Consider the following 26,469-nt stretch of genomic DNA (forward strand, 5'->3'; position numbering starts at 1 on the left):
GCCACGCTCCGCCCCCAGTTATACAATAAGAAGACTCTTTTGTCTCGGCTTTTGTATGTCTCAGTGTATAGTCAGCCACCCTGTGATTACTGACATTTTTTGATCAGCTCTGACTGCGGGGCTGACCACAAGTGGCCCCGGCATCCATTACCTCTGCTCCGCTCTGCTCAGCTGCAGGTGTTTGCCCCCGGCAGCCCCCCAGGAATAGGGCCAGCTGCTTGTAGGTGGTGGGGCTTGTTTGCATTCCTTTAAATGAAAATAATGATTTTTTGGTTACGAACAAAAGAAGGACTGTACTGGCTTAGGGTATTAATTTAGACAGATTTTGCTGTATTTCTAAGAAGCATGAACCATTATTTTGTGTCCTCCCTTTCCTCCAAATAAAACCGTATGCCTTTTCCTTTAAAAATGTATTTTGTGTGTAGGTCACATAGTGAAACATTAAATGCGGTATAAAGACAGTAATAAAAGTGGTTGTAACATTTATATATTTTTCATGACCAAAGTGCTTTGCAGTTGGAGATGCCATAAATGCATGTTTTGCACAGCAAGCAGCAAGGCACTGCAAAAAAATACAGCGGCTGGACCCAGCCCCTGGGGACACCGGCGAGTGGGCAGCTGCCTAGGACAAAATGGGGGCCGGGGAGTCCACCCTGGCCATGGGGAGGCTGCTGAGGAACAGGCTTTGGTGGTCGGGGTGGAAAATGCTGCTGGGAAGGGAGGAGACCCAGCTGAGAAGCATCACTTGAAGTCCTTACATAGCAGCAGAGGTGAAATGTGTCTCACGTCTCCTCCTGGCATGTCTCAGTCCTGCCTCTTCCCTCTCTCCTTTCCGCATCAGAGGCCTCCTGGCATTGGGGTTGTGACACTCAGCACCACCTAACTTGCTAAGAAATCGTGGGTTGGGTCCAGGCCGGTCCTGGCTGCACAGTGTACTTTGAGAGGAAAAGCAAATAAAAACGTGATGTAAGGGAAGAACAGGGGAAATATTTATATTGACATTTTCCCCGGGGTTTTTTGATGGTTGGCGTTTGTTTTGGTTTGGTTTTGGTACATCTGATTTGTCGCAGCAGGATGAAGCATATTCCAGAGATGCCGACTGCCCTCTAGCCACGCTTTCTGAAACAGCCTCATCTTGCATAACTGAGGAGCCCCATTGCCCTTCATGGGGATGTTTTCTCCAAGCAGGGAAGTGGCTGCTCAGCCACTTTCTTCAGTAAATCCACCAAAGCTGATGTTGGCTCCCAAGAGATGTGGCCCTCCCACTAGATGTGGGCAGAGTGTGTTAAAGCCCCTTGCCAGAGCAGTGTCCCTCTTACAGAAGAAGAGGCATTGCTTTGTGGACTGCATTGCTGCAGGTGTTGAGGCTTTTGTCCCCTGCATTGAGAGGGAACAGGAAAGGCAGACACAGCGCAGGGAGAGTCACTCCCAGCTGCCCCTCCCCACGCTGTGGCTGAGGACCCTGTCCCTTCCCCAGCAGCTGACAGAAGCAGGAGCTGTGTGCCACAAGCCTCTGTCCTGCTCCCGATTCCCTTTAAAATTGCCCAAAGGGCATAGAACATTCTCACAGGCACCAATCTGCAAAGGGAATTTTTATTTTTAAATGTCCACTGACTTTTATGGAATATGCACAGTGAATATGAAAAAAATCTCTGATATTCCCTAAGTCATTGCCTACAGCCTGCACTTCATACTCCATCATGTGGCGTGACTTTTAAAAACTTTTTTTTTTTTTTTTTAAAGGTCATGCTGTTTATGCTGCATAATATGTAATACAAGTCCACTGTAAATTAGAAACATACTTCCCAGCCTGCTGCTGTGCTTCATGAAGGTGAACAAGATTTGAAATCACAGGTCTCTTCCTCATGTGGAAGCAGTAGTGGAAAATATTTCAGTATCATCATAATGGGGGGCCCGTGGTGACTTATGGACTAGTAACAAGCTACAGAGGCCATTCCAGGACACCTTGCCACATACTGCTGCCTACCTGCTGGTCTGCCTACAGTAGAATGTTCTCCCATTGTTGACAGTAAAGACAACTGGGCTAAAGTTGATTTTACTTTGCTGTTAGAGGAATCTTGGGGTAAACTGTAACATTCCTAACTCACAGCCATCTACTTTAGCTACGGAGGAGATGCTCAGCCTTGATGAGTTTCTCTCTCAGGATAAAACAGAGTCCATTTCTTATGTGTTTAAATAGTTACAGGCATAGTCTCCAGATACACCAATTCCCTGGAAGGATTAAGTATTTCATTGTTTGATAGTAGAACAACTTTCAAAAAAATGCTGTCCTCTTCCTTTCCAGGTAAACCGTGGCAAGAAAACTGGATTTTGAGAGACAAAAAGTCTGTTTCTGAAATTCCTGTGACAGCTCTTCAGGGAGCCAGGATCAAAGGTAAGCAAAGGAGTTAAAGCTACAGATACTTGACCCTTATTTAAAAAACTTCATGCCAACCATTACTTCAGAAGGAATAATACACAAAAATGGGCACAGAATGAGATTGCAAGAGTGAAAGGTGTTTTGATTTCACTTCTGTGTAGAACACTTAATATGTCTGAAAAGGTATGGGAAGACTGAATAAAATAAAGTGTCCGATACAAGTGTGATGGAAATGATAAGTAAAGGAATTAAGTAAATAAACAGGGTTTCAGAAAGCTGTTGGAGAAGGAGGAACAGTAAGTAATACAAGGAGGAAACTGAGAAGTGGATTTCTTCCATCTACGGTCACAAGTGGTAAGTTTCACTTGAAATTGTAGTTATATGCCTTTCAAGCAATATGGAAAATAATGTAATTGTACATTTGCAAGGTCTTGTACCAGATGCTGATATACTTTGAGTAAAGGGGCAGGCCAGGTCGCAAATGAAAGACTGCACATGTAACGAGCATGTGCTGCCACACAGGTCTGCAGGCAACAGGTGCTACGTGGATGGTGCTGGCAAGGGGACGCTCGCTGGGGATCACAGCAGGGGAAGGGGAAGCACCAGGCAGTGTCTCTACAGCTCCTTACACCCACTCATGACGTTCTCCTTGGAATATATTTTCGGTCTCTGTATTAGGTCTACAACTTGCCAGAATACTCATGCATGATTACTGAGTTTACAACAAAAGGCTATGCTATTTTTTGTAGGAGTGATTTTTTATTATAAAGCCGCTTTCTATGTTTGAATATACTATGAACATAGTCTGCAACATATTAAAAACAGCTCGGAAGAAGCAAAAGAAAGAAATATTTCACACACAGGCACAAATAAGAGAACTGAAATAACTGTTTCTTCAATATCTGTACTAGGAGAGGTGGAGAGCAAATTATTTTCAGCTGTGAACAATGTAAAGCAGCTTGGTGAAAATTTCACAGGGATAAAATATTTTACGGGTGAAAACTCTATGGTATTTCTGTAGTGCTCGGCCAGTGCATCTTAAGGTGTTTATGACGTGACTGAGAATGCCCCTAGTTATTTGGTGCGTGTTAATTTCAAGCAAATATTTAATTTTCCACTGAATGTTTCTAAAATACAGGACAAAATATTTAAATGCAAGCAGTCAAGAAAAAAAGCAGACCGCTATGTACTACCAGGGTAAGCATCACCCCACAAAAAGATCCGACAGACACAAGATTCTCATTTCTACTGTACAAGAATGTCATTTACAGAGTCCATCCAACAATCTTATACATCAGTGCCCTCAAAAGCCTGGCTTCGTATGTAACTGTATTTTTCCCACTGTGCATCCTCTTCTCTTCAAGTGGCTGCTCAATGACAGCTGGGATGTTTCTTCCATACAGTTCACATTGCTTCAGAAACTGAATGCACTCTTGAATAACACTGTCCCGTAGCATGATCATGTGCTTGGACATGTTCTCCAGCAGGGACAGGAAACACCTTTTGGCATAATACCACGTATCGGTGCTTAGTTTTTTGTTATACGGCTCCAGGCTTTTAATGACCCTTGAAATCCCGAAGTCGTAGTTTCCTTTCACACAGTAAAGGGTACCAATGACTAGATTGACAATGCAGAGATGGTAGGTGTTTCTCTCAGGATCATCATAGGACAGCTGTTCTTCCCCCTTCTCAATCTTCCTCATCAGTTCCTCGGCGTCTTCATTCTGGCTTGTGAGGATGTAGGAAACACAAAGATTTGCCAGCACAATGGCACTAACGTGGAGAATGTTGTCATAGTGCTTTTTAACTATCGGCTCGTAGAAGCTAATAGCCTCTTTATACTTGTTTTCTTGCATGAAGAGCACGTGAGCCACATTGAGCTTCCATACCTCGTATTCATTGCAGAACTCTACCGATTTGCGGAATATCTTTTCTACCATCGTGTAGTTCTTCATGTCCCAGTAAATCTTTGCCTGGGCCATCAAGACAGGTATATATTTGTCCAGAGTCTCATCATACTCATTAACGGCCTTTTTTACAGCTTCATCATCCCAGTTTTGCCTAGCTTCCTGCACCTGCTTTGTGAGTTTTCTCAGCTGCTCGGTCAGCATCCCTGCCGAGTCATCTAGCTTGTGGAAAGCCTCCTCGGGGGCAGTCTGACAAGTAATAATGGCATCTAGGAAATTGTACAAATAAGGCGTGAGCAGTTTGTAGGTCAAATGGGCATTCTCTGCCAACACATCGGCTGCCAGGTCATAGTACTGATGCTTGCAGTAGAGGAGCAACAAGTTTCCAAACGTTTCAGGCGGACAGGGGTTTTGCAGCAGGAGAAACTGCAGTTTTTCAAACCCTTCGGTGGGCTGGCTGTCCATGTTCATCAGCGCTTGGTTGTGCAACGTGACCGGGTCCAGCTCCTCCTCCGCCCGGGGCGGCATGTCCGTGAGCGCCTCCTGGGCCGCCTTCAGGTTGTGCAGCTGGTACTCGATGGCAGCCTTGAGGTTGAAGGCCTCCACAAGGGCCGTGCGGTGCAGGAGCAGCGTGTTGCCCACGCTGCGGACATCGATGCCCTCGGTGCTCATGCCCACACTGAGCTCGGGGTGCTGGTGGATGCCGCGCTCTATTATGTCGGAGATGTGCTTGAGGGCGGGAGCGTACTGCTTGGCGGCGTAGCAGCACAGCGCCATGTTGTAGGACAGCTCGGGGCAGCAGCCCAGCACCTGCATGGCGCCGGCAAACTTCACGCTCGCCTCCTCGTGCCGGCCCTGCCGGTACAGCAGGCAGCCCAGGTTCACCTCGGCATCGGCCCGCTCCGAGGGGTCCTGGGCTGCCCCGGGACCACCGCCCTCGCTGGCTGCGGCCAAGGCCTCCTCCACCAGGCTCTCGGCCGCGGCCAGGTCACCCTGTGCGTAGCGGATGGCAGCCTGCAGGCGCAGCGCGCGGCCCTGGTAGGCCGGCCGCTCCAGCAGCGGCCCGGCGGCTCGCAGGGCCTCGCCGTAGAGCCCGGCCTTGTGCAGGGCTTGCGCCCGGTACAGGCGGTAGGCGTCGAGCTCGGGGTGCAGCGCCGAGAGCTGCTCGTAGCACTCGGCCGCCGCCGCGAAGTCCTGCAGCTGGTAGTGGCAGTAGCCCAGCAGCGAGAGGCCGCCCCGCGAGCGGCAGCCCCTCTGCAGCTCGCGGCTCAGCAGCGCCGCCGCCTCCGCGCAGCGCCCGCCGCGGATCAGCCCGTACACCACGGCCGTGTACTGCCCGTCCGACACCGCCGCCTCCATCGCCGCTGCCACGGCGACGGCCCCGCGCCCCGGAACGGCTCCGGGCGGCGGCGGCGGCGGGAGGCGGCGGCCGCGGGGAGCGCCGGGAGCTGTAGGCGCCGGCACCCGGGGTGGGACCCGGCCCTGCGGCTGCTGCGCGGCCCGGGAGGGAAGGGGCACTGGCACGGCACGGCCGAGGTGCTCTGAGGTGCTCTGCTCGCCTTCAGGCAAACTGCGGCAGTGGCCGAGCTCGGCAGTCCCTCACCTCTGTATTTAATCCAGCAGCTGCCCGAAGTCACCAAAAATCACCAAAATCTGTTACCTGGGGAAATGAGTTCCCCTCAACAACACACCCGGTGCCCACCCAGCACCCACTGCCCTCGTTGGCCTCCGCCAGGCTCTCCGACCCCACAGCCTCATGTCTGGCAGTAGAGAAGCGCAGCTGGGGGCAAACAGAGCAGGCCAAACCCGCTCTATGCCCACGTCAGCTTTGCCATGTTGGAAAAGCCACTCTAAGGGCCTAATGCTGGAACAAGATGGGTTTAAAGTGGCTGTGTCCTTGTTTTTCTAGCAGCTATGATGAGAATGAGACCTGATGCCTTAGAAAGAAATTGCATTTTCTATATCTGCCTATCATTTTCTGTTCCCCTTTGTGCTTTTATCTTCCAAGTAGTAAACTGGAGAGTTTAATAACAGTTCTACAGCAGCTAAAATAGAAATAGTGTCCTTAAAAGACTACATAGACTTGAATATTTTCCTCATTTCAGTATTTCCTGCAGCTGACAAGAATAAAGTTAAAATTTACTGATGTTTTTCAAATCTTTTATTTCTAAATCTTGAGTAATTGACTTTAAGTACTCCTAAGCAGTAATACTATAAGAGAAAGCCCTAAGCTAAACATGCAGCCCTGGAACACAGGACAAGAAGTATTTTATTGATGTCTTGTGCTTTTTGAATATGAAACCTTTACAAGGCGTCAAGAGCTTAAGTTTGTAAAGGCTGATGGAAGGAACAATGCTGGTATCCTAACAGCATCTGACAGCTCTCCTACCGCTTTAAAAGCTTAGATCAAATATTTTCCTCCTTTCTGAAATTGTTTATTTCAACAGTGTCCTTTTTCCTTGGAGGGAACTATAGGGTTTTTGGTGGTGGTGGTGTTTTCCCCAGGGATACATGGTATTTCTACAGAATAATGACATCCAGTATACAGACTTGTACTAATCTGTATATTTTTTATATGAGTAAATTGTTCTCTTAAAGTCATAGGCCAGATTTGGTTTCTGATCGTTCCAGAATAATGCCAAGTGCAGCTGGTAGAGTTAGGTTTGCTCCCGGTAATGAGTGCTGCAAGGTCATGCTTCAAAAATTGTATTTGAGCTGCTCAGTCACATGTGTTTTCACTGCTCTTCTATTTGCGTAGATTAGAAATCAATACATACAGCTCTGATTCATTCTGACAAGGTAGTTTCAATGAAAAATAAATAAATAAAAATAAATCACAGGAAACCATTAAAGTGATTTATTATTTTTTTTAGAGAGACCAGTAAAACCAAGTTGTTAATTTCAAAAACATGCTGTAAAAAGCTGAATCAGCATTGTTTGATCTACTAAAGCAAAACAATGAGGGTAATTATCTTAAAATGCAAAAAGGAAAAGGAGGCAGAAGTCTTTCTCAGTATTCGTTTTTGGAAGTATGTAGGGTACACTTGCAATAGAGAATACACACGCTATTTCTATGCATGTGTCAGTTGTTTCCCGTACGTGAAGGTTCAAAGCTTACAATGGTATTCCCCACACAGCTGTAAGACACAGCGTCCAACACGCTTATAAATTGGTAATTAAGTACAAGGTGATCCAAGAAAGAAAAGGTAACAAGTGATACACAGTATATATTCCAATACTGTCCCATTCAAGTAATGAAAATCTCTGGAGACTCTCAGCTGATTTATACCTCAAATTTCATTGTTTTCTTAGAAACCATTCACACGGTTTTACTATTAAAATCGTCAGTTTCTTGGAAAAGCCAATAAAAAAATGTTACACTCTACATTTTCTTGCCCGGAACATTCTCAGCATTGGAAGTGTCTGTTAACACGTTTTATGTAGCCTTGAAATAAACCTGTTCTAATCTGTACTCAGTGCATAAACTGTCCGTAACTTGTTTAATCATACGGAGGGAAAATAAATATTTGGCCTGCAGGCTGAAAAACTCCAATTTTTCTACTAGGATTAATTAGTCTAAATGTTAAAAATGATCTTAGGCACTGCTGGTTGCAGTTTTCAAAAACAGTTTGTGAGTACTAGTATTGGCTTTGCTGATAACTACAGGCACGTTATGAAATTGCAGTGCACTATAAGAAGGAGCAATTAGCAAGGACAACAGTCCGGAAAATGCAGCTGCTGTACCAAGGACACCATCTGAATGAATACCTGAGCTAAAAAGAAACGCGCTCCTCTACTCTATAGTCATTTTCCGCAGGACACAAAACATACTAATGGCCTTCTCAGCAAGATCCCTGGTCCAGCAAAGAAGTAAGAGCTATGACAGAGCTACATGGGGAGTTACGTGCCTAACTGCCACATTAGGCATCCAAATTAAACATTTGTGAGCTTCTGCTGCCTAACCTTGTGTGTGACACAAAACTGTGTCCTGCCAGAAGCAGATGTCTAGGTCTTGATCAAGTGAGGAAGTTTTCTTTTGCCTGTAGGTCTCAGGCTGGGAGAAAGGCAAAATGATGGTCCACTTTCAGGGCAAATTGTCTGGTTGTCCTATGGCCAAAGACACCTACCTCTTGCCCATCTTGTTTGTGGGAGGGGAGAAACCCTCCTTCTACCTGATGTGTAGGAGAGCCTCTGGCCCAGGTGCTCTTTGCTTCAAACAGTGTTGGGTTTCCTGCTGGGGTCACAGTGTCGTGTTGCAGGGGCGTGCTTTAACCCAGGAGGATGCACCCAGGGCCTCTCCTGTTCTCTGCCACCAAAGCCCTTTGGCTCCGCGCAGCTCCCCGGGAGCAAGGTGCACACAGTGGCAGCACCTGGCGGGCCTCCTGTCTCATTGCTGGGTGCCTCTAAAGGGCTTCCGTGGGAAGCCCTTGTGGCTCCTCCCGGCCAGTGGGGAAGAAGGTGCACCTGCAGTTTGAAGCCTGCTCCAAACCAAACAGGCCTTGAACACTAAGCTCCCTGCTGATGGCCCTAGGTGATGCTGTAGCATTTAGACCTGTTTTCTTTGGTGAGGAAGGGTTGATTTTGGTTAGTGGTCTCACAGGTAGGAATCCTGAGTGGAATTGCTGCCTGTCCAGAACTAGTTTTGAGAACCGCATTGCAGCTGAACTGGCTGAAAGCACCTCTGGGGGAGAACGCAGGCCCTGTGACCCTATGGACGTGCCTCATGCTCACTGCATTTTAGCACTGGAGTTGCAAATACTTGAGTCCCTATTCAAGGCAAAATTTCCACTAATGGCAGGGGCAAGAAAGGGAGGACTCTTCTGTTGCTGAGCCAGAACAGCCTGTGGTGGGCATCTCCAAGGCAAGGCCACATAGGCAGCACCCTACTAGCAATGTGCTGGGTAACAGCGGGTTCTCTGTCCTCTTTGCCTTGTATCCTTTGTCCTTGCCTCTGCTGGTCCTTTGTTTTGTATGCAGCCACAGAACTAATGTGATTTCAATGGGTTTTCATCTGTGCTCGTGCAGTCAGCAGGGAAACAAGTCAAAGAAGGAGAATTCAGATTTCCTAACCCATAGTCATCTCGTCTGTGCTGAGTATGTCTTGGGATAGTAAGCACTAGTTAAAAAATGTTTTCCAGTATCTTAAATACGAGAAACTCGGAATATACTTCTTTACCCGACAAAGAATTCCATAAAGGATTTTCTTTTTCTCTCAGATGCACAAGTCTTTCATTGATGCCTTAACTGTGTTAAAAAACATTTAGCATGCTTTAAGATATATATATTTTTAAGACTGAGCTGTATCACTTTCAGACATCAAATTCTGTTCTGCGATACACCAGTGTGACCCCGTGATTTCAGCAGGGTTGCTTCATTTTTCCTGAGAACAATTTGATAAAGATCTAACTGTGCGCTCTCATTTTCTTCCTTGTGATGGAGGAACGGAACCATAACATTAGTCAGCACTTTCTGAATTTTGACCCACAATAGCAAAGATACCAAAAGACAGGAGAAATAGATGGAGGCAATTACAAACAGTCACTTGATTGATGGTTGACATTGTTAGAGCTTCAACTGTATGTCAGGTTGCGGTGGTGCTGAATTCCCATCACTGCCGGTGGGTGTTGCCATGGGCAACAGTGCACTGAAGCCAATAAAAAGGAGAGGAAATGAGGGGAAACTCAACCTTGGGGGGAGCCGGAGGGCACGCACTATAAATTATGTTACACTTAGCAATATGCAATATCAAAATTCAGGAAAGCTATGTGTACCTGCCAGCAGTACTATGTCAATTCCTAGTATCTGTTTCTCCCATAAAGCATGTGTTACAAGTTTTATATGGCTTGCTGCTTACTATCCTGCATCTATCTTTATTCAGGGAAGAAAGAAGTGGTAAAGTAATAGCAGAAACATTTCTATTTGGTGCGTGTATTCACTGCTGTGCAGTCTGGATCCCTGCTCTTTCCCTGCTTCTTTCTGATAGAGAAAATGATGTGGTTCAGTTGCATGGTAACATACTGGCTTGCAATGGTACTGAAATTCTGAAATTTCCAGCTATTCCCCTATACATATGATTAATAGCCCAGTGGGTTTTGTTCTGTTGTTGGTCTGTGTTTTTTTTATATTATTTTTTTTTTTTCTTTTTTTCTTTTTAAGGAAGTGATCAGCAGATTTGTTGATTCGGTTTGATTGTCAGACAGATGTAGTCAGCTTTTCAAAGGTGCTAACGACTCACTTTCCTTGGAAAGCAGGAAGGCTCCTTATAGCACCTGGTCTGCTGGGCCAGGTTCTGATTTCCACAGAGCTGGTGTCAGTTCAAGGTACCTCCATGAAGTAAGTGGACTTCGTCACAGGTGTAAAACTAAGCTGAATTCAGCTTTAATTTCTGCTGCCAGACAATCCTATATTTAGCATCACATTTTTCATGGAGTACAAAGGCTTTTCTTCTCCCATGAATGGGAACTCGTAAGCACTGCAACACGACTCCTCTTGTGCCCGGTCATGCAGCAGAGAAAGCACCCTCAGTTCATAGATCACAGTTTTGCTACCCTAGTGATCCCTGTACGAATGGAAGGAGACCAACTTTCACGTAATACCAGCATCATCACATAGAACTGGACACATTTGGTTTTGTGACCTATTGTGTTTGATTAAACTTTAATGAACCCCTCTACCGCAGATGTCTATGTGTGACTCTAGGACTGCACTAGCTGTAATCATAACCATCTTAAATTGTACTGAAAGAACTGCAGAAGAGGTAGTCAGTCCAACGATATTCTTTCTCTCCACCATTTCAAAAATAATCATTTCAGCTGCAGATTATACTAGAAAGGCTTATCCATGGTCCAGTTTTCAATATAATATAAACCTGAAGCATAAGGCAGCAGATTTCCTTTTTTTATTTTTATTCTATTTTCATTGAAGCCCATTATTTTTTTCCTTAGGGGACACTGTAATTTAAAAAAATGGGTTAAAGGAGTATTTAAAAACTAACAAACAAACAACAACCTTCTAAAATTACCATGCAATATTTTGCCTTTATGCAAGCTTCCCCTTGCTGAGAAATTTACTGCATTGTTAATACGACTTTCTCAGGGAAGCAGGGACAGATTGGTATTTTTAAAGATAATAAAGTTTGTTTTTAAATGTAGCAAAGGTAGGCAATTCTAAAGGCCCTGATCAATCACTAAGAAGCTTTGTTGTAAAAAAATACTTCTTTAGAATACAAAGCAGGCTTTTCAGAACACCCAGGCATAAAAGAGGAGGGAAGAGTGAGAGAGGAACACCACAAAAGCAGGCATAATTGATTCATAACATGTACTGAAGAGATGCAAAACAACAATGTAATTACATACTATTCTGTTTTCCTGCAGCTCCTTGCATGTGAATTGACCAGCTTGCATCCCAGTTCTGCTCTGTATTATTAATTTTATTAAGCTGTAAGTTCTTATATTTCAGTCTGTTGTCAGCTTTACAGATTTTTACAGCAGCAGTTGAAATGGAGCGGAGCTGAATGAATGCTTCTTGTGCTGTCTTCCATGTCATTTCGGAAACCAGCGCGATCTCACCCGCAGGCCTTCCCTTCAGACTGACTAAACCTCCGAGTAAAAGCAAACTAGGCTGCCATCAAGATAATACCAGATCAATTAAGCATGTCTCTGAAAGCATTTCTTAAAAAAAATGGTGTGCCAAAGCTTACGGTAGCCTTTCAGACAGCTTTTATCATAAATAGACATTGACATTTGCAGGCTTAATTTATGTCTTTGAGAGACACGGTAAAGCTAGAGGAAAAGGAGGTTGAGGATGCTGCCTGAGAAGGAAGTCTTTTTTGGTGCAGCTCCTCCCATTTACCTCTGTTTACTGCCACAGAGTCCAGCATAGGCTTCAGTTTCGCATTCAGCTTCACTAGAGACTGGAAGAAAATAAAAAAAAGGGAGGGGGAGAGAAAAAAATATTGACGGTATTTCCAGTCTGCTGATGGACAGACTAGGGAGTAACATGGTAAAAGGAGCCTGATCTGCATCATGGCCCTCACCCTCCTCGCCCCTGGCTGTAAATTCCCATGTAGGTAAATTTTTTCATTCCCTTTGAGATTTCTTTATCTCATACTCATTTGACCTGAGGCTTTAAGTAAGCCACCAAAAATGTCGAAAAAAGCACATAAGGTGCCAGAATTGCCACACGACTAGAGCTTTCTTGTAATCCTTACAGATAGTCCTGAGGCATCCCCCAGGTGCCTGGGGCTTCTTGGTTACTGGTAGCTATGAACTAGTTCGAAGGCAAGCTGTACAAAGCTGAAATAAGCTTCAGATTCTCCCATTTGATAACTTCTTATTTCCTGCTATAGATGAGTAAACCACAACAGTACCAGGCTTTCCAAAGGTGGCAAAAAAAATCCCTTTCTGTGTGCTCAAATAAAAAAAAATAAAGGTATATTTTTAAATTCCACTGAAATCACCTCTTCTCTACATACCCAGTTCAGAGCCCACAGAAGCCAGTAAGAGTCTTTTATTGGTTTTCAGTTGGATTTGAATTAGCCCCCAAATGATATAATCCCTGTGCTCTTTTGCTAGAAGTTTATTTCAACTCCCTCTTTAATATCAAATGTTTCTGTGGAAAAGCAGTAAGTGTTTCACATGGCTTTGTCCCTACATTGCAGAGAGACAGAACCCCATCAACAGCAGCACACGATGCAGAGAGGGTTAACAGCTGCCCCCTAAGTGGCCATGTACTGTGCTGGTTCAGGACAGAAGTATTTTTCTTTGGCAGCTTTTTTTTCATTGGGAAGAAATGGGTTTTGATGAAAGTTGGGTATTTCACATTCTCTGAGAGCATGGAAACTACATACTTGCCATTTGAAATAAAGGATTGGTGCGCGGAAAAAAAAGACAAAGAAGGCAGCAAAAGTTTATCTTCTAAAAGCGTAGAAAATTATAATGAAAAGAAGGGAGAATGGAAAAGGAGAAGGGAAGAAGGTACCTTCGCAGTTGATTATTTTTATTTTTTTCTTTTTCTGTGTGTGCTTTAAATAGCAGGCTTAACATCAACCACTTTAAATGGTCCCCAGAGCCCAGACACCACTAAAGAACTGGATTTTTTATAGCTAGCCTGTAAGCCATGGAGCTTGGCTAGCTACTGAAGTAAGTCTCGGTAAATTTTTAATTGAGCTATTATATGATAATTAAGGGTTAATGGCCTGATTTTAAGATGTGCTGAAAACTTGCAATTTCAGTTGACTTCGATAGCAAATATGAATGCTCAGCACTTCTGAAAAATCATGCCATGAGTAAGTAGCTGATTTGTGTGGAAGTTGAAATTATTTCCTGAGAATATGGCACAGACTGGGCAGATAATTTTGCAGCTTTGGGACTGAAGTAAGGGATAGAGCTTGCTGTGGTCTCTGCCATCGACACTATTGCTCCCTGGTGGCATTTGTGCTGTTTTTAGAGTGGCTGTGGGATGTAACGCTCCTGCACCATACCTCACAGCTCCCTGTTTTAGCTCCTTATTTCATACCATTATGATTTCTCCAAACCTGGCTTGGTGGAATCTAAAATAGAGGGGCAGCAATGCAATAAAAACACCTGTCTGCCAAGCTCACTGCTGATGTCCTTAGCACCTGCATGGCCTCCGCCTAATGAAGTGTCTGGAGGTAGCACTTCAGACATTCAAATCTTGACAGCAACTTGGCAGATCCATTCTGTACGAAGCCAGTATCCATCCAGAGTTAAGCTTGCTGGCATTTCTTGAATCTTCAAAAACTGTGAAGTATTTTTTCAGTATCTGCTTAAGATTTTTATCCCATGTTTGAAAATCAGTGCATTTCAAACATCTCTCTGCACAAATACGGCATTCTGTACTCACACCCCATCAGCCCCAGGATCTACAAGCGCAACATGCTGTGCAGTGTGTTTCCATCACAAATGTATTGACAACCTGTATCTGCCTAGAGGCAGTGTAGAGGAGGAGTTCACTGGATAGTGGGCTCTGGCTGCTCCGCTCGAGGCTATGGCTGCATCCTTTCTGTACCATTTTGTTGCCAAGACTTAGCACAAAACCACGTTTTCGATCCTAGAGCCAGGGAGCAAACAGGGATCAGGGAATGACCAACTGCCTGTCCCTCCAGGCCTATGCACGTGCCATGCTCTTACGGTAGGAGACCAGCCTCTAACAGGCATCCTGCATCTCACCTGGGACCAAAGGTGCTGGGAGGACAGTGGGTGCTTGAGCTGCTGAGGTCAGCTGCCTTTGTGTTGGCTACAGCAGAAGCCCCAGTTGATCAGTAATGGATTCAGGAAGCACCCACACCCTGTAATCACCACATCTTAGGAACTGTAAACATGTTACTAAATCCAAAAGGCAATACATAGCTTTCCCAGAAATGTATTCCTAACTGCATATTATGGAGTCTGATAGCCCAGACACAACAGAGGTCACTAGGTAAATTACAAGAATGGTTAACTAATAACATTAACTGTGATGAAAATAAATTAAAAGGAATATTTAAGAAAGAATAAACCATGTCTTCGATATTCAGTTTTACCATAGCACAAGCAATTAATTCCACAGAATGCTGACCAAATATATAGTGTAATTTTAAGAAACTTTATTTTGTTATACATTAATTTAGATTAGGGATCTCGACAGTGCAGATTTTGCACTTAATCTATAAAATGTCTTTATTCAGACATTGATCTGATGTTTAAACCACTGCTTCTGTATTTAGTGTCCTTTCACTCTGGGACTCTTTCATCCTGATCTAGCCTTTTAATTAAACCAAATCCTATAATTCCTATGGAAATTAGCTTTTATTTTATATTTTTTCCAGCTACCAAAGCATTTAAGTAGGACTTTTCTGATACAAAGTACACAAATTGGATTTTACTTCTGCTTGAGATGTAATTAAAAACTCATTTGATTACTATATTTCTGGCTCTGTTTTAATTATTAAACTCCAGTAATCAATTTTCTTTTATGAAGCTTCTGGGAAATTATCTCAAAAGCAACACATTTCTCTCCCTTCTGGCAGGTTCTCGACCATTTACTGAATTACATGCATAGCACCTGTTCCTGATCCGGATTAAACCACCAATTTATTCCTAAAGCTATTTAAGTTTATTTGGCTGGGTTTAAGTTTATTAGTCAGGGTTTTCTGCCTCCTGGCTCTACTTTTACTTTCCATTTTACTGCATGAACCCCCCTTGATGTACTGCTGCTCCATGCCACTGTTTTTGATACATGCCTTGTACAAACTGCTGTCTGATTTGCTACCCAGCTTCTTAAGGGCCAATTTATTCTTTGCTTCAATAGGAAGAGGCTTGGTCTTAAACAGCTGACACAAGTTTACCCCCTTTCCTGTGATAGCTGCTCATCATCACAGAGTGATAAAGCATGCTGGGAGAGCAGTTGTGCTGGTGGCTTGTGCTCCAGCATTAGGAAAAGCCAGATAGGTTTGCAGTTCTTTTCCGCATCCATGTGTTACCTCAGGTATGTGGCTAAGCTGTTTCTCAGAAAGTTACTGTACAGCTCTGAATTTTTCCTGTCCCCTTCAATGATGTAGGTCTCTTTTGTGACTGTGTACTGCCCTGCCCATGGCATCCTTTCACAAGGCAAGCTCCTCTTATGGACACGCTCCTCCACTACAACAGAAGGTTACTGGCACTGCAGCGCCCACCTGGCACTGTAACTAAAACACAGAGAATGCAGAAATTGGAGAAGTACCAAAACCAAACAACTACCAACCAAAACCATCAGGGTGGGAGTGACGTATAGCAGCAGAGGCATTTGTTGGTAGATCTTCTGCCTCCTGGGTGGAAAGGCAGTGGTGGGTGGCAGAGGACTGCGGCTGCTACATCAGCATCATCTCAGGGAAAGGATGGTAAGGATGGTATCTGAACCAGCCAAGGTGCAGCACAGATGTGGCTGGAATCTAAACTACTGCTAAAACAAAGATAATGTTTTGTTGTATTCTGAGACTAACACCAAATCATTTTAAGGGGTGCATTGCATACCCTAGCTTACCATTACTGCAGGACCTCCAGAGGGTGTTTTTTTTGAGGTTCTCATCCAAATATTGCCCAGTTCTGACCTTGTTTAACTTATGCGCCTTGACAAGATTATGGCTCACGGAAGTATGGTTGCGGGTCTAATATTTGTAAAGCGAGTTTATGGAATAAGACCATATAAATTCAGTTTTATGACTGAACACATATCAAAAAGTTATAGGTCGCAGTGTTCACTCTGCTTTGGAACCCAGTGGTTTCTAATGAATCACTTTTATTATGTAGGCAGTTTCTGAGTTGGAAGGGAGGACTAGTGACCGAGAAGCCATAGGGATAAATTCAGACCTGGTGTAAGCATATGAAGCATTGCTGAAGTCAAGAGAGTCGTGACCAGTTACAGCAAAGCTGAATTGGACTCCTGAGTTTTGCTGAAGTGGCTTTCGTGTAAGAATACATAGGCCAAAGGTGAGCCATCTATCTGAAAATCCTTGAACTTCAGATTAGTTCAGATAAAAGGGATCTGTACTGCAGTCATCCACAGATTTGAGCCTCGTAATACAAATATTTGATGGAAGATGTTAAGAAACAACAAAAGCATTTCTGCACGCGTGCCTGTGTACTAAACCCCAAGAAACAGATAAAATTCTATCTTCTGTAGGCAGAATACATAAAATACAGTGATATGGAGAAGATGCAGGGATTAACTTATATGAACCTTTGACTGTGTGTGCATGTGACTTAATTATTTGCCCTACTGATTCAGGGTCATATGTAATCATTAGGTTCCAGAAGAAATTACTGTATTTGGGAGGCGGCAGAGTTCATGGGGGGGGGGGGGGAAGGAAGAAAAGACTGGGAACTCATTGTTGATAGAGACTTGTTTATTCCTTCTAGGGCTAGCTGAGGGCAGTTCCATGGAGTAAAATACACAGTGCAGATATGCATTTATTTTTGCATTTCTGGCAGTGATTTTTCTTTTGATGCCTAAAACTGTAATTAGATGAAATGAATACACTGCTAACTTTCCTGATAGAAAATGGGAGTTTCTTTTATGTTTCATATAGAAATCATTAGTGGTGGGGAAGAGAGCTATTTGTGAACAGGAAGGGATCTAATACACTTATGAGCATTCAGCTCTTCTGCTGTACATCAGTGTTATATTTCTGGTGATGGTACAGTAGCAAGAATAATGCCACACTACTTTGTAACTAAACGTAAATACTATGGAAGGGTGATTAAAAGATTCTCTGGTAGTAAGATATGCCAGGTACTTTGGGGGGAAGGAATATGTACAGAGTTCCTGGTAGCATAATGTGTTCTGACAAATATCAATGTTCTTTTGCTGTCAAAGGGAAAGAGTAATACAGGAGTAGTACCTACTGAAGTACCTCAACTGATGTGTTGCAAATGTTTCATATGTTCATAATAATTCCATGGAACTGAGGGTTTGCTCAGAAGAGTTAGTGTTTCATAAACAACTTCTTATTTGTCTCTACTGTTTATGATTTTGACTCTACATCTGAAGTGTGCAAAATATAAAATGTTTCTACCCCTTCTCCTTTCAACATTTTTGCCGAGCAGCCGATCAATGTCTTCTGCCATACTATTAAATGGATTTTGAAAAACTCTTCAAACCGTATCAGCCTCATATCCTTATTTAGTTCTTTGAATTTGCCCTCAGCTGGGAATTCTGCAGGCAACTGTGATTCTGTTGTGTTAAACACTTACTTGAAGTGTTTCATCCATCATCATTTCTAGTCCTTTTCTGATGCAATGTAGTTTGTGCTTTGTCTTTCTTGAAAACTGAATGGCTGTTAAATTATCCATTTATCTTCTTTCAGATTTGCTGTACAATTTGAGTTCCCTCTATTGGCTGTCTCTTCTACCTTATCTGCCAACTTTTCAATCTACTTCCTCAGATCTTTATATGCATTTCCATACACGACTGCATGTCCTTCGCAACACATTGAGCAGATAATCCTAAATAAAACAGCAACAGAAACTGTAGTATTATGAATTATTCACTTCTCACAGATCATGGTGAAAGCCTTAGTGAAGCCAAGCTTCAATAAAGTTGATGGCAAATGTTCATTCTTCTGTATTCTCTCAAATATCTCAGTTGTTGACCTGCCCTTTCAGTTGAGATCTTTCTCTGGCATCAGATAACTGAGAAGTAATTTGAAGAAGTACTCTTGTCTGAAGGGAAAAGTGTTTCTGCTGTCTCTTCTTCCAACCAATTTGGGAAAAGTGGTACATTCCTGAAGTTGTCAATACTGATACAATGTTTCATCAGTAATCTCACCAAATTACAAAAATGCTAACAAAAATAATTTCCAAAACCAAAAAGAAGCCCTGCCTGCTCTCAGGAGATGAGAAAGGAGGATGAAGATCTTTGTGTCCCTTGTAAAAAGCTGTTTGTGATACTTACTGGCACAAAAATCCTTGATCCGAAACCAGTAAAATTATGCCTTTCCATATCACACTTAGTGACTGACTTTGAGAATTACAAGTAAAAGCATTCCTTCTTTTTTTCTTTTACTGTATAGCTCTTCTTCACCTCTTCTCTCCATTAGTATATGAATAGCAGAAAAAACAGACTCTTAGGTTAAGAATAACAAGGTAACAAAAACAGTCTGCTGATGTTTATCCCATTACTGGAAGCTGTAACATAGTCAGAGTACCTGAGTTTTCTGAAGGTTCAAGAGCATTCATTCCAGGTAGCTTTGCTTACGTTCATCATTGGTAGACAAGCTGCAGGGCAACAAATGTGCTGAGCCCAGCCACGTGGCTATTTCAAGGCTACAGAGAGATCCTCCTGTACTGCAAAGTCTTCTCTCTGTGACAAACCCTTATCCCTAACATAATCCTTAGCTACCAGCTTCCCCTCCAGAACTGGCATTTGGCATAATTTGCCTGATTAAATTTCCTCTGAAGTAGATTTCTTACAAACACAGCAGAATATGCTGCACCTGCTCTTCCTCGAATAATATTACCTCCTGGATTTCAACTGAAAGTCAGACTAATTTAATCTGCCAATGTGTGTGCAGCCTCAGTCCGTGGTGTATCACAGACTGCATCCTAAGCCTATCTGCCTTACTAATCCTTGTCAGCCGGGCAGTCCCAGGAAGCATAGATGCATTCTCTCTCTCTTTGTGTCCAAGCCATATATCAGAAGGAAGCCTTGCTAACGTCTTTTTGGTGCTCATTAGGATCTATCAAAAGTTATCCCTCAACATCCTATAAGGGAAAAGCTGATTTCAATTAAAATCACACAGAGCTGATGAAATGCGGGGGGCGCCCCCCGCCGTGAACAGTTTAGTCCTGATTCCCCAAACCTACCCACCCTTTTTCTATTGAAATACTTCTCAAGAACTCGTGTACACGTTTCAGTGAACGTCTGTGCATTGTTCACAGTGAACAGCTCGCTACATAGTGCTAGCCCTGCCCCCTAATTAGGTGCAAACAAAATAGAACAGCAGCGCTCTGAATTTTGTGCCAGCAACCCCAGTTTTGGGTGAATGGCGGGTAGAGCAAGCCATTCCCAAAACGTTCATACAGATAAGATCTTCCTCCTTTAAATCATTTTATTTATTTATTTATTAGTTATTACTATATCAAGGACAGAGACTTTCTAACCAATCAGTTGTTTTGGTTACATCCAGTGACTCTTGCCTGGATAAGTACTAAGCCCATTCTGGACTTCTAGTGGAGTGGTCTGAACCCTGACTTTCTTATACAATATTTCCTTATGCAAGATTGTCATTGAGGGACTGAGGGAAAAGAACAGATTTGGTATTTGAAGAAGGGCTGTATCAGGACATGGCAGTGTAAACATGATTCTTAAAGCATACCTTTCCTTCTTTTCTGCAAAGGAATATTAAAAGGTTAATCTCCTGCCTTATAATTGTAGCTAGAGTATAAACTTTTGGAAAAAATCACTTTGTGTGAATATGGAGTTCTAATTCAGGGGTCAAAGTCAATTCTTGAACCGGAGAAATTAAAGCAAAGATGTAGCCATGATAGCTGGAGACTTCTGTCTTTTTTTTTTCCCTGCACTTTGTAGAAGCACTGCTACTTCTCATACCCTGTTCCTTTAATATCTGCTAACAAGTAGGATAGATGTTTCTGCAGCTACATCACCAGAGGGGAATTACTCCAAAGATGGATTTAATTACAAGGCAGGGCATTATCGTCTGTAGGAAGACAAGCATATCAGAGCACTTGGAGTTGTAGACAGAGTGATTAGATTTCTTTCTAAGTCTGTCAAACTGTGATAAAGAAGGGCTCTGTCCTTCAACATTTCATTCAGGTCTAAAACATTTAAAGTACTTGCTAGAATTAAAAATAAATGTTTATGCTCTTCCCAGATTCTCCCTAGAATCTTGGAAGGAATAATGCAACTTCACTTCTGTATATGCCATTATGTGTTTAAAGCTCTTACTTCCCAAGAAAATCTTGAATAGCACTAAAACAGAGCAGTTCAATGGAGCACCAAGGTAGAGGTGAGCAGGGCAATCTCAGGCACGCATAAGTTGTATGTGCCGTGAGCTTCTTTATCTTCCACAAAGACATCTCCCTTAAATTCAAATAGCTGCTGTCATTGTCACTGACTACCTGACTATGTATTTATCTGCCCAGAAGCAGAGTGCATGGCCTTTGGCCCTGCTATTCATAGTGTTACTGTCTCTGCCTAACAATGCTGTGAACAGAGCTGGGTTTCTGTTGGCATCTTTTGTTTGAAGTGAATCACTAAGGCTTTGATGTTGTTTGTGAGAAAAATAATGATTAAAAAGAATAAGATCTTCACTCTCCTGCTCTGTCTGCTCCTTACAGAGAAATCTGATCTGAGATAGGAAAAATCTGTGGCTGATGCTGTTTTAGGTACGCACACACCACAGAGTCCAGGAGAGGAATCTATTGGTGTTGAAACTCTTAGCATCTCTTTACAGGAGGTTCAGAGCAGTAATTTGTCTTAGTGATTGAAATGGTGCTCCCGTTATACAACACGAACGTTTACGTTCAAATAAGTACATAATACTTTCCCTGCATGGTGGACGCAGCTGCCAGTGTAGCCGTCGTGCTTTATTTTCAACAGGATGTCAGATTTGCTGCTTTAGTTGCATGTGATTCCCCTTTATGTAGTGTTCTACCAAAAAAAGGGGATGATTACTCCATACTGAAGCTACATTAGTAGATTTTAAATGCTCTACAGATCAAAAAAATGCATTTTTCCTTATAAATGATTATTCTAATAAGCTTGTTTCTCATCTGTCTACTGATGAATGATTTTCTTGCTTGCTGGCATTTTTGAATGAAGAGCAAATGCGATCCAGTAACGCGTAACTAAAGCCCCTAAAATCAGAACTTCAGAGTAAATGGGTGGCTGTTATGCTACTCAAGGCAAAAACTTCACTGTCACATAAAAATACTCTGATCAGTGATCACTACGGTAACAAAAAAGTAAATTCAATAAAATTATAATGTCCCAAGTGTAATAAAAAGAAATGAACAAAAAATAGGGAAGCTTTTATCTTCACAATCCTTTGATACACAGTGTGAAGGAAACAGATTTGATTACTACAGTATTTTGAAATTGGAGGTGGCTTAATTCCCACATCAAGCAGCAAATGTGGAACAGATCGAGGGAGCAGAGCCACAGCTTACCTTGTGCCAAAAGTCAGGCTTACAGAGTAAAAACAAAAAGGTTTTAATTTAGTCACTTGGATATGGGAAATCTGTGTATAATTATTATTTTTTTTATATCCCAGTTATCATTATGTATTTATATTCAGCTTCAAGCTTCACATTGCTTATATAGCACATTTTATGCAGCTGTAACCTTCTTCAGGGTTGGATTGACATTCCAAACAGCAGTCAAACGGGATGGCTAGCAGGTGCATGGATCTTGAGAATTTACTAGTCACTTGTAAACCTTCTTACAAAAAACAAAATGGGCCGAACTCAGAAAATGGTTCCAGCCAGGTGAGCAGAGGTATATGCTTCCTGCCATGTGTTTGCTTTATCACATTGCCGTGATACACGTCTGCCTAATAAAGGAGCCTTAGGTTGTCCTTTACTTGGGACAAAAACTACACCTCAGGATGGGTTGTCATGAGCTACCCTGAGGAAAGCAAGAAGAGGAGAGCAGATGCATATGGAGGAAGTAGAGCCAAATCTCCCCAGAAGACTGATCAAAGCCCAAAGAATGTTTCAGAATGGAGGAAAAAAAAAAATACAAACAAAAAAAAACATAAGGCAAGGAAGGCCAGAACTCTCAAGAAAGCTCTGCAAAGTCTATGTACAAAGTGTTTTAATTATCAAATATTCCTAGTGGTCACTTTGGCATATGACTTAGCTCTGGACTCTGGAGAAGGTATGGTTTGTTACAGGGTGGTGTCAGACCACTCCTGCAAGTTTGTGCTATGAAGTTCCTTCCATACTGTGTACTTCAGAAATGTGCAGCTGCCAAGGACAGCCTGCCTCAGGACTACTTTGGGTAAAGAAAACTTCAGGGGGCTCTGCTGGTCTTTTTAAAGCAAAACTCCTCTCTAACTGTAATGGTAGTTGCCAGCATTCACTGACTGCTGGGACCATCTCTACCTCTCTGGGTGTCAAGTAAAATGGAGCACAGCGTTAGGTCCTGCCACAGCAGCTGGGTTGGTATGGAAGCACATGTTCCCCTGCAGAGTTCCCTTCAGGCCTCTGGACGCCAGGATCTGCCCATACAGATTCAGGACTTCTAATCACTTGCATGGAAATAACTACATGCAAAAGCCTTGAGTTTGTTCTCTATGGTTTAATGTTGTAATTTTGGTATCAAAATGAGCGTCAAATGTTTGTCAAACATAAGGTTTTTATAAGCACTATGCTAGTGAGCTATATAAGCACTGCTAAGATTTTACTAATTTGTCAGCTGCCACTCTGCCTCTTTATGTTGCATTTGTAATGATGTAACCCATTCCGTCCCCACATGCAGTCCCTACAACACATTATAAAGGCTAGAATTTTAAGGAATGTATTTAGAATGAAAAAAATAAAAAATCTAAGACTTGCCCATAGTTGTAGTGTGTTCAGCCAGCCCTAACCAGAGGATTTACAATGCCCGAATACACAGCTGATGTGATATGTGTATTGAGGTTTGATTAAGCTGGATATGAAAATTAAAACTTGGCTTCACATTCAAGAGAGAATCTCCCGCGGTGTGATACTATGACATCAAGTTTTCTGTTTACCCCTAAGGCTGGTGCTGCAATGACTTCCAGGTTTGATGGTGTCTCTTTTTTAAGTTGTTGAGCAGCAGGCTAATAGCTGCACAGCATGATGCAAAGACAGCAGAAAGCAGGGAAATCAGATGTGAATATATTCCCCAGAGATCTCCTGCTAAGATGGAGCTAACTAACCAGAGCATTAGTGCTCAGATCTAGTCTTCTCCTGCAGAGGATGGTCTGATGATCAGCTCTTCCTGCTTTATTGTACTTTTTTTTGGATTACAAATCATGAATTCTGGTATAATATACGTTATAATTTAATATGAACTATTATATATTGAATGGAACATCATTTTTAAGAGTTTTCCTCCAGTGTCATTCCCTCCCTCTCCCCTATTGGTGTCCAAGATGAGCTTATTATTTAAAAAAAAAAATACAAGTATGTTTCTATGGGCCTTCTGTGCTTGCTTCATCCTGTTTGAAATCCATGGATTTACAGTTTATTTTATCATGCCAAATTCTAATCTGAAGAAGGGACAGAATCTACTGGCAAAGCATTAGCTCACCTCACTTTTACCCCAGCACGTATTCTCCCTGTCACGCAACAGGAGTTACCTTTGCTACTGGGCAGCCCCTTCACTAGTGGCAGTGGCAGCCTCAGATGCTATGAGGTATGGAGGGCAGAGGAAGCAGATCATCCTTCTTACCTTTATTTTTATTTATTTTTATTTATTTATTTATTTTTGCTATTGGTGGCATATCTGGGCTATAAAATGAAAAGGAACTGCTAATCCATTTTGCTGTGTGGACAGGAAGGCTACATTCATACACAATTCCAAGACTGCAGTGTTAACATGGGAGCTGGTACCTGCTTCCCAACTCTTGGTTTTGTTCATCATTGCAGAGATGTGAGGCAGTTTGGGGTGCAGGGAGAATATTTTTGCAGTTCCCCAAAAATGGCCATCCCCATGTTTTTACAGATAGCAATGGCCACACTGGCAGTCTTTAGTGACATAAGGTGGTCTGTGTGGTTTCAGTGTGTAGGAGGAAACCCGGTGGACACACTAATCAATAGTTAAGTTGCTTTAGCCTTATTTTCCATTTATCATGTTACCTGTGTAGCTCTGCTTTCTGTATAGATAAAAGTTAAAATGGTGAAGTTCATGTTATGCAGGAATCAAATTCTGAAGCTGGTTTAATCCAAAATGAGAGAAGCATTATTCTGGACAATCAAAGCCCTAGTTAGGTAGTACTTGAGGGTTTACACCTTACACCAAACACCCAAGCAGTCTGTGCAGAAGCACTGTTAAAAGAGTAAACTCCAAGTTAAGCAGCACACAGCATATATCACAAATCATTTGCCACTGACCTTAAAGGCGTAGCCTAGAGTGCCCCTTAACATGTTGGAAAGGAAGCAGAAGGGAGCACAAAGGCCTCAGGTCTCCTTTTGATTCACAGGTATTTGAACCTGTGCCCTGGCACAAGTCTGACAGCAGCACCTAATGAGTCCAGCCCACCGGCAGCACTTGGCAGAGCACCCCACACCTTGTCATGACGGGAATCAGTTTGTGTCAAACATAATAAAATAAATAGTTGCCTAAACAACTTTTGTAACTTGGAGAGAAAATATATTTGCAGATATTACTGGCCTTCAGGGAAACTGAAGACTTCTGCGTAGAATTCAGACTTTTGGTAAAGTCAAAGAGAGATAAAGCATTCATTCCAAAGGCCTGCAAGGCTGCACAGTAAGCTAACTCTTTTTCCCTAGAGAGGCAAGAACAATCTTCTCTGGACTCTACAAGGAGCAGTAAGTAAAAATTACCTCATACAATGGCATGCAGATGCTATCAATCCACTCGAGCTGCAACCTGGGTAGTTCATCTTTCCTGTTCCGATCAAAAATGGCCTGAATTGAGAAGGGAACAAAACTGTCATGCTTTATTACACTGGAGTATTTTACAGATACATCATCCAGCACTTCGGAGCTATGATCAAATTCTCAAAACCAGAACACTTTGTAAACCATAATCAATCTTTGCAGCAGTCTTCCTACTGCTTTGTCTGGCATGAAAAATAAACTGTTTATTTTCATTTCTGTTTTGAAATTTGTAGGCTGAATGTATTTAAATTTTATAATTCTGTAATATAAAATAAATGCTCTGCAGGTGGAGTTGAGTTGGTAGAAAACAACAACAACAACAAAAAACTCCTGTGGAAATGTAGATACCTTTGAGGAGAAATTTTCCTTTTCTCACACAGGGTCTTGCAGCTCAGCAAAATGAACAGTGATGGATCTGGCCTGGTTCCCTTCCTCCCTCCCTCCCAATTACAGACCCTTTTTGCAGAACCAGCCATGTCTGTGAATCCAAAGCATGGGGAGTCAACAGAGCAGTCTGGGGAGTAGTTAACAATTTGTTCTTCTGGATACAGCCTACTTCACTGTCTGCTGCACTCTCTAAGGAGGAAATTAGAGAGACCTAAGTCGATGTCTAAGAGGTTCAATTATTGGCTGTACTGCCTTATGAAAGAAGATGGAAGAAACTTAGTTCTGAAGAGTTCAAACATAAGTTTCCTCCATATCCTGCCTGAGATTACTTGGTCCATTAGTTTTCTTTCTATGGGATCTTAATCCTCCTTCTAGTGGTCTATCACTAATTTTCTTCTTTTATTCTCTGAATATGCCAAGTTTTAAACCTTTCTGTCTTCTTATGTGGAAAGTCTGTTTTTACTATGGGCCCATTTCCCCTAAGCTGATGTCTCCTGAGGAAACTTACTTTCCTTCTCAACCTTCCAGAAACTCCAAACTATACATGCTACATTGTAGTAAATTTATGGTTGAAGTCTTCTAGTTGTGGCCTGCTCTTTCCAACATACAAAGTTATCACACAGTTCACCTAAATAAGACATGGAGCTAAGGTTCGAGGATTCAATCCTACATGAGAATCTTGCATGTAATTTAGGAGATTTCTAAA

At 42.6% G+C, this 26,469-nt stretch overlaps 2 protein-coding genes across 4 annotated transcripts in view; both read right to left on the reverse strand.

The window, feature by feature from the left end:
• Positions 1-3,119: 3,119 nt before the first annotated feature.
• Positions 3,120-5,684, reverse strand: TTC30B (tetratricopeptide repeat domain 30B). The gene has a single exon (XM_035331424.1). It carries the CDS (start codon positions 5,644-5,646, stop codon positions 3,646-3,648), a length of 2,001 nt encoding a protein of 666 aa, XP_035187315.1. The 5' UTR covers positions 5,647-5,684; the 3' UTR covers positions 3,120-3,645.
• Positions 5,685-7,129: 1,445 nt separating this feature from the next.
• PDE11A (phosphodiesterase 11A) overlaps positions 7,130-26,469 on the reverse strand; it is a 145,268-nt gene continuing 125,928 nt past the window's right edge. For all 3 annotated transcript variants that reach the window (XM_035331421.1, XM_035331422.1, XM_035331423.1), the window contains 2 exons: positions 25,320-25,403; positions 7,130-12,199 (listed from right to left, as the gene is read on the reverse strand). In XM_035331421.1, coding sequence (XP_035187312.1) covers positions 12,038-12,199; positions 25,320-25,403 — 246 coding nt within the window. In that variant the 3' untranslated portion in view covers positions 7,130-12,037. The remainder of the gene's footprint in view (positions 12,200-25,319; positions 25,404-26,469) is intronic.

Source organism: Oxyura jamaicensis, chromosome 7 (assembly GCF_011077185.1).
Source record: "Oxyura jamaicensis isolate SHBP4307 breed ruddy duck chromosome 7, BPBGC_Ojam_1.0, whole genome shotgun sequence".
NCBI classification, from domain to species: Eukaryota; Metazoa; Chordata; class Aves; order Anseriformes; family Anatidae; genus Oxyura; species Oxyura jamaicensis.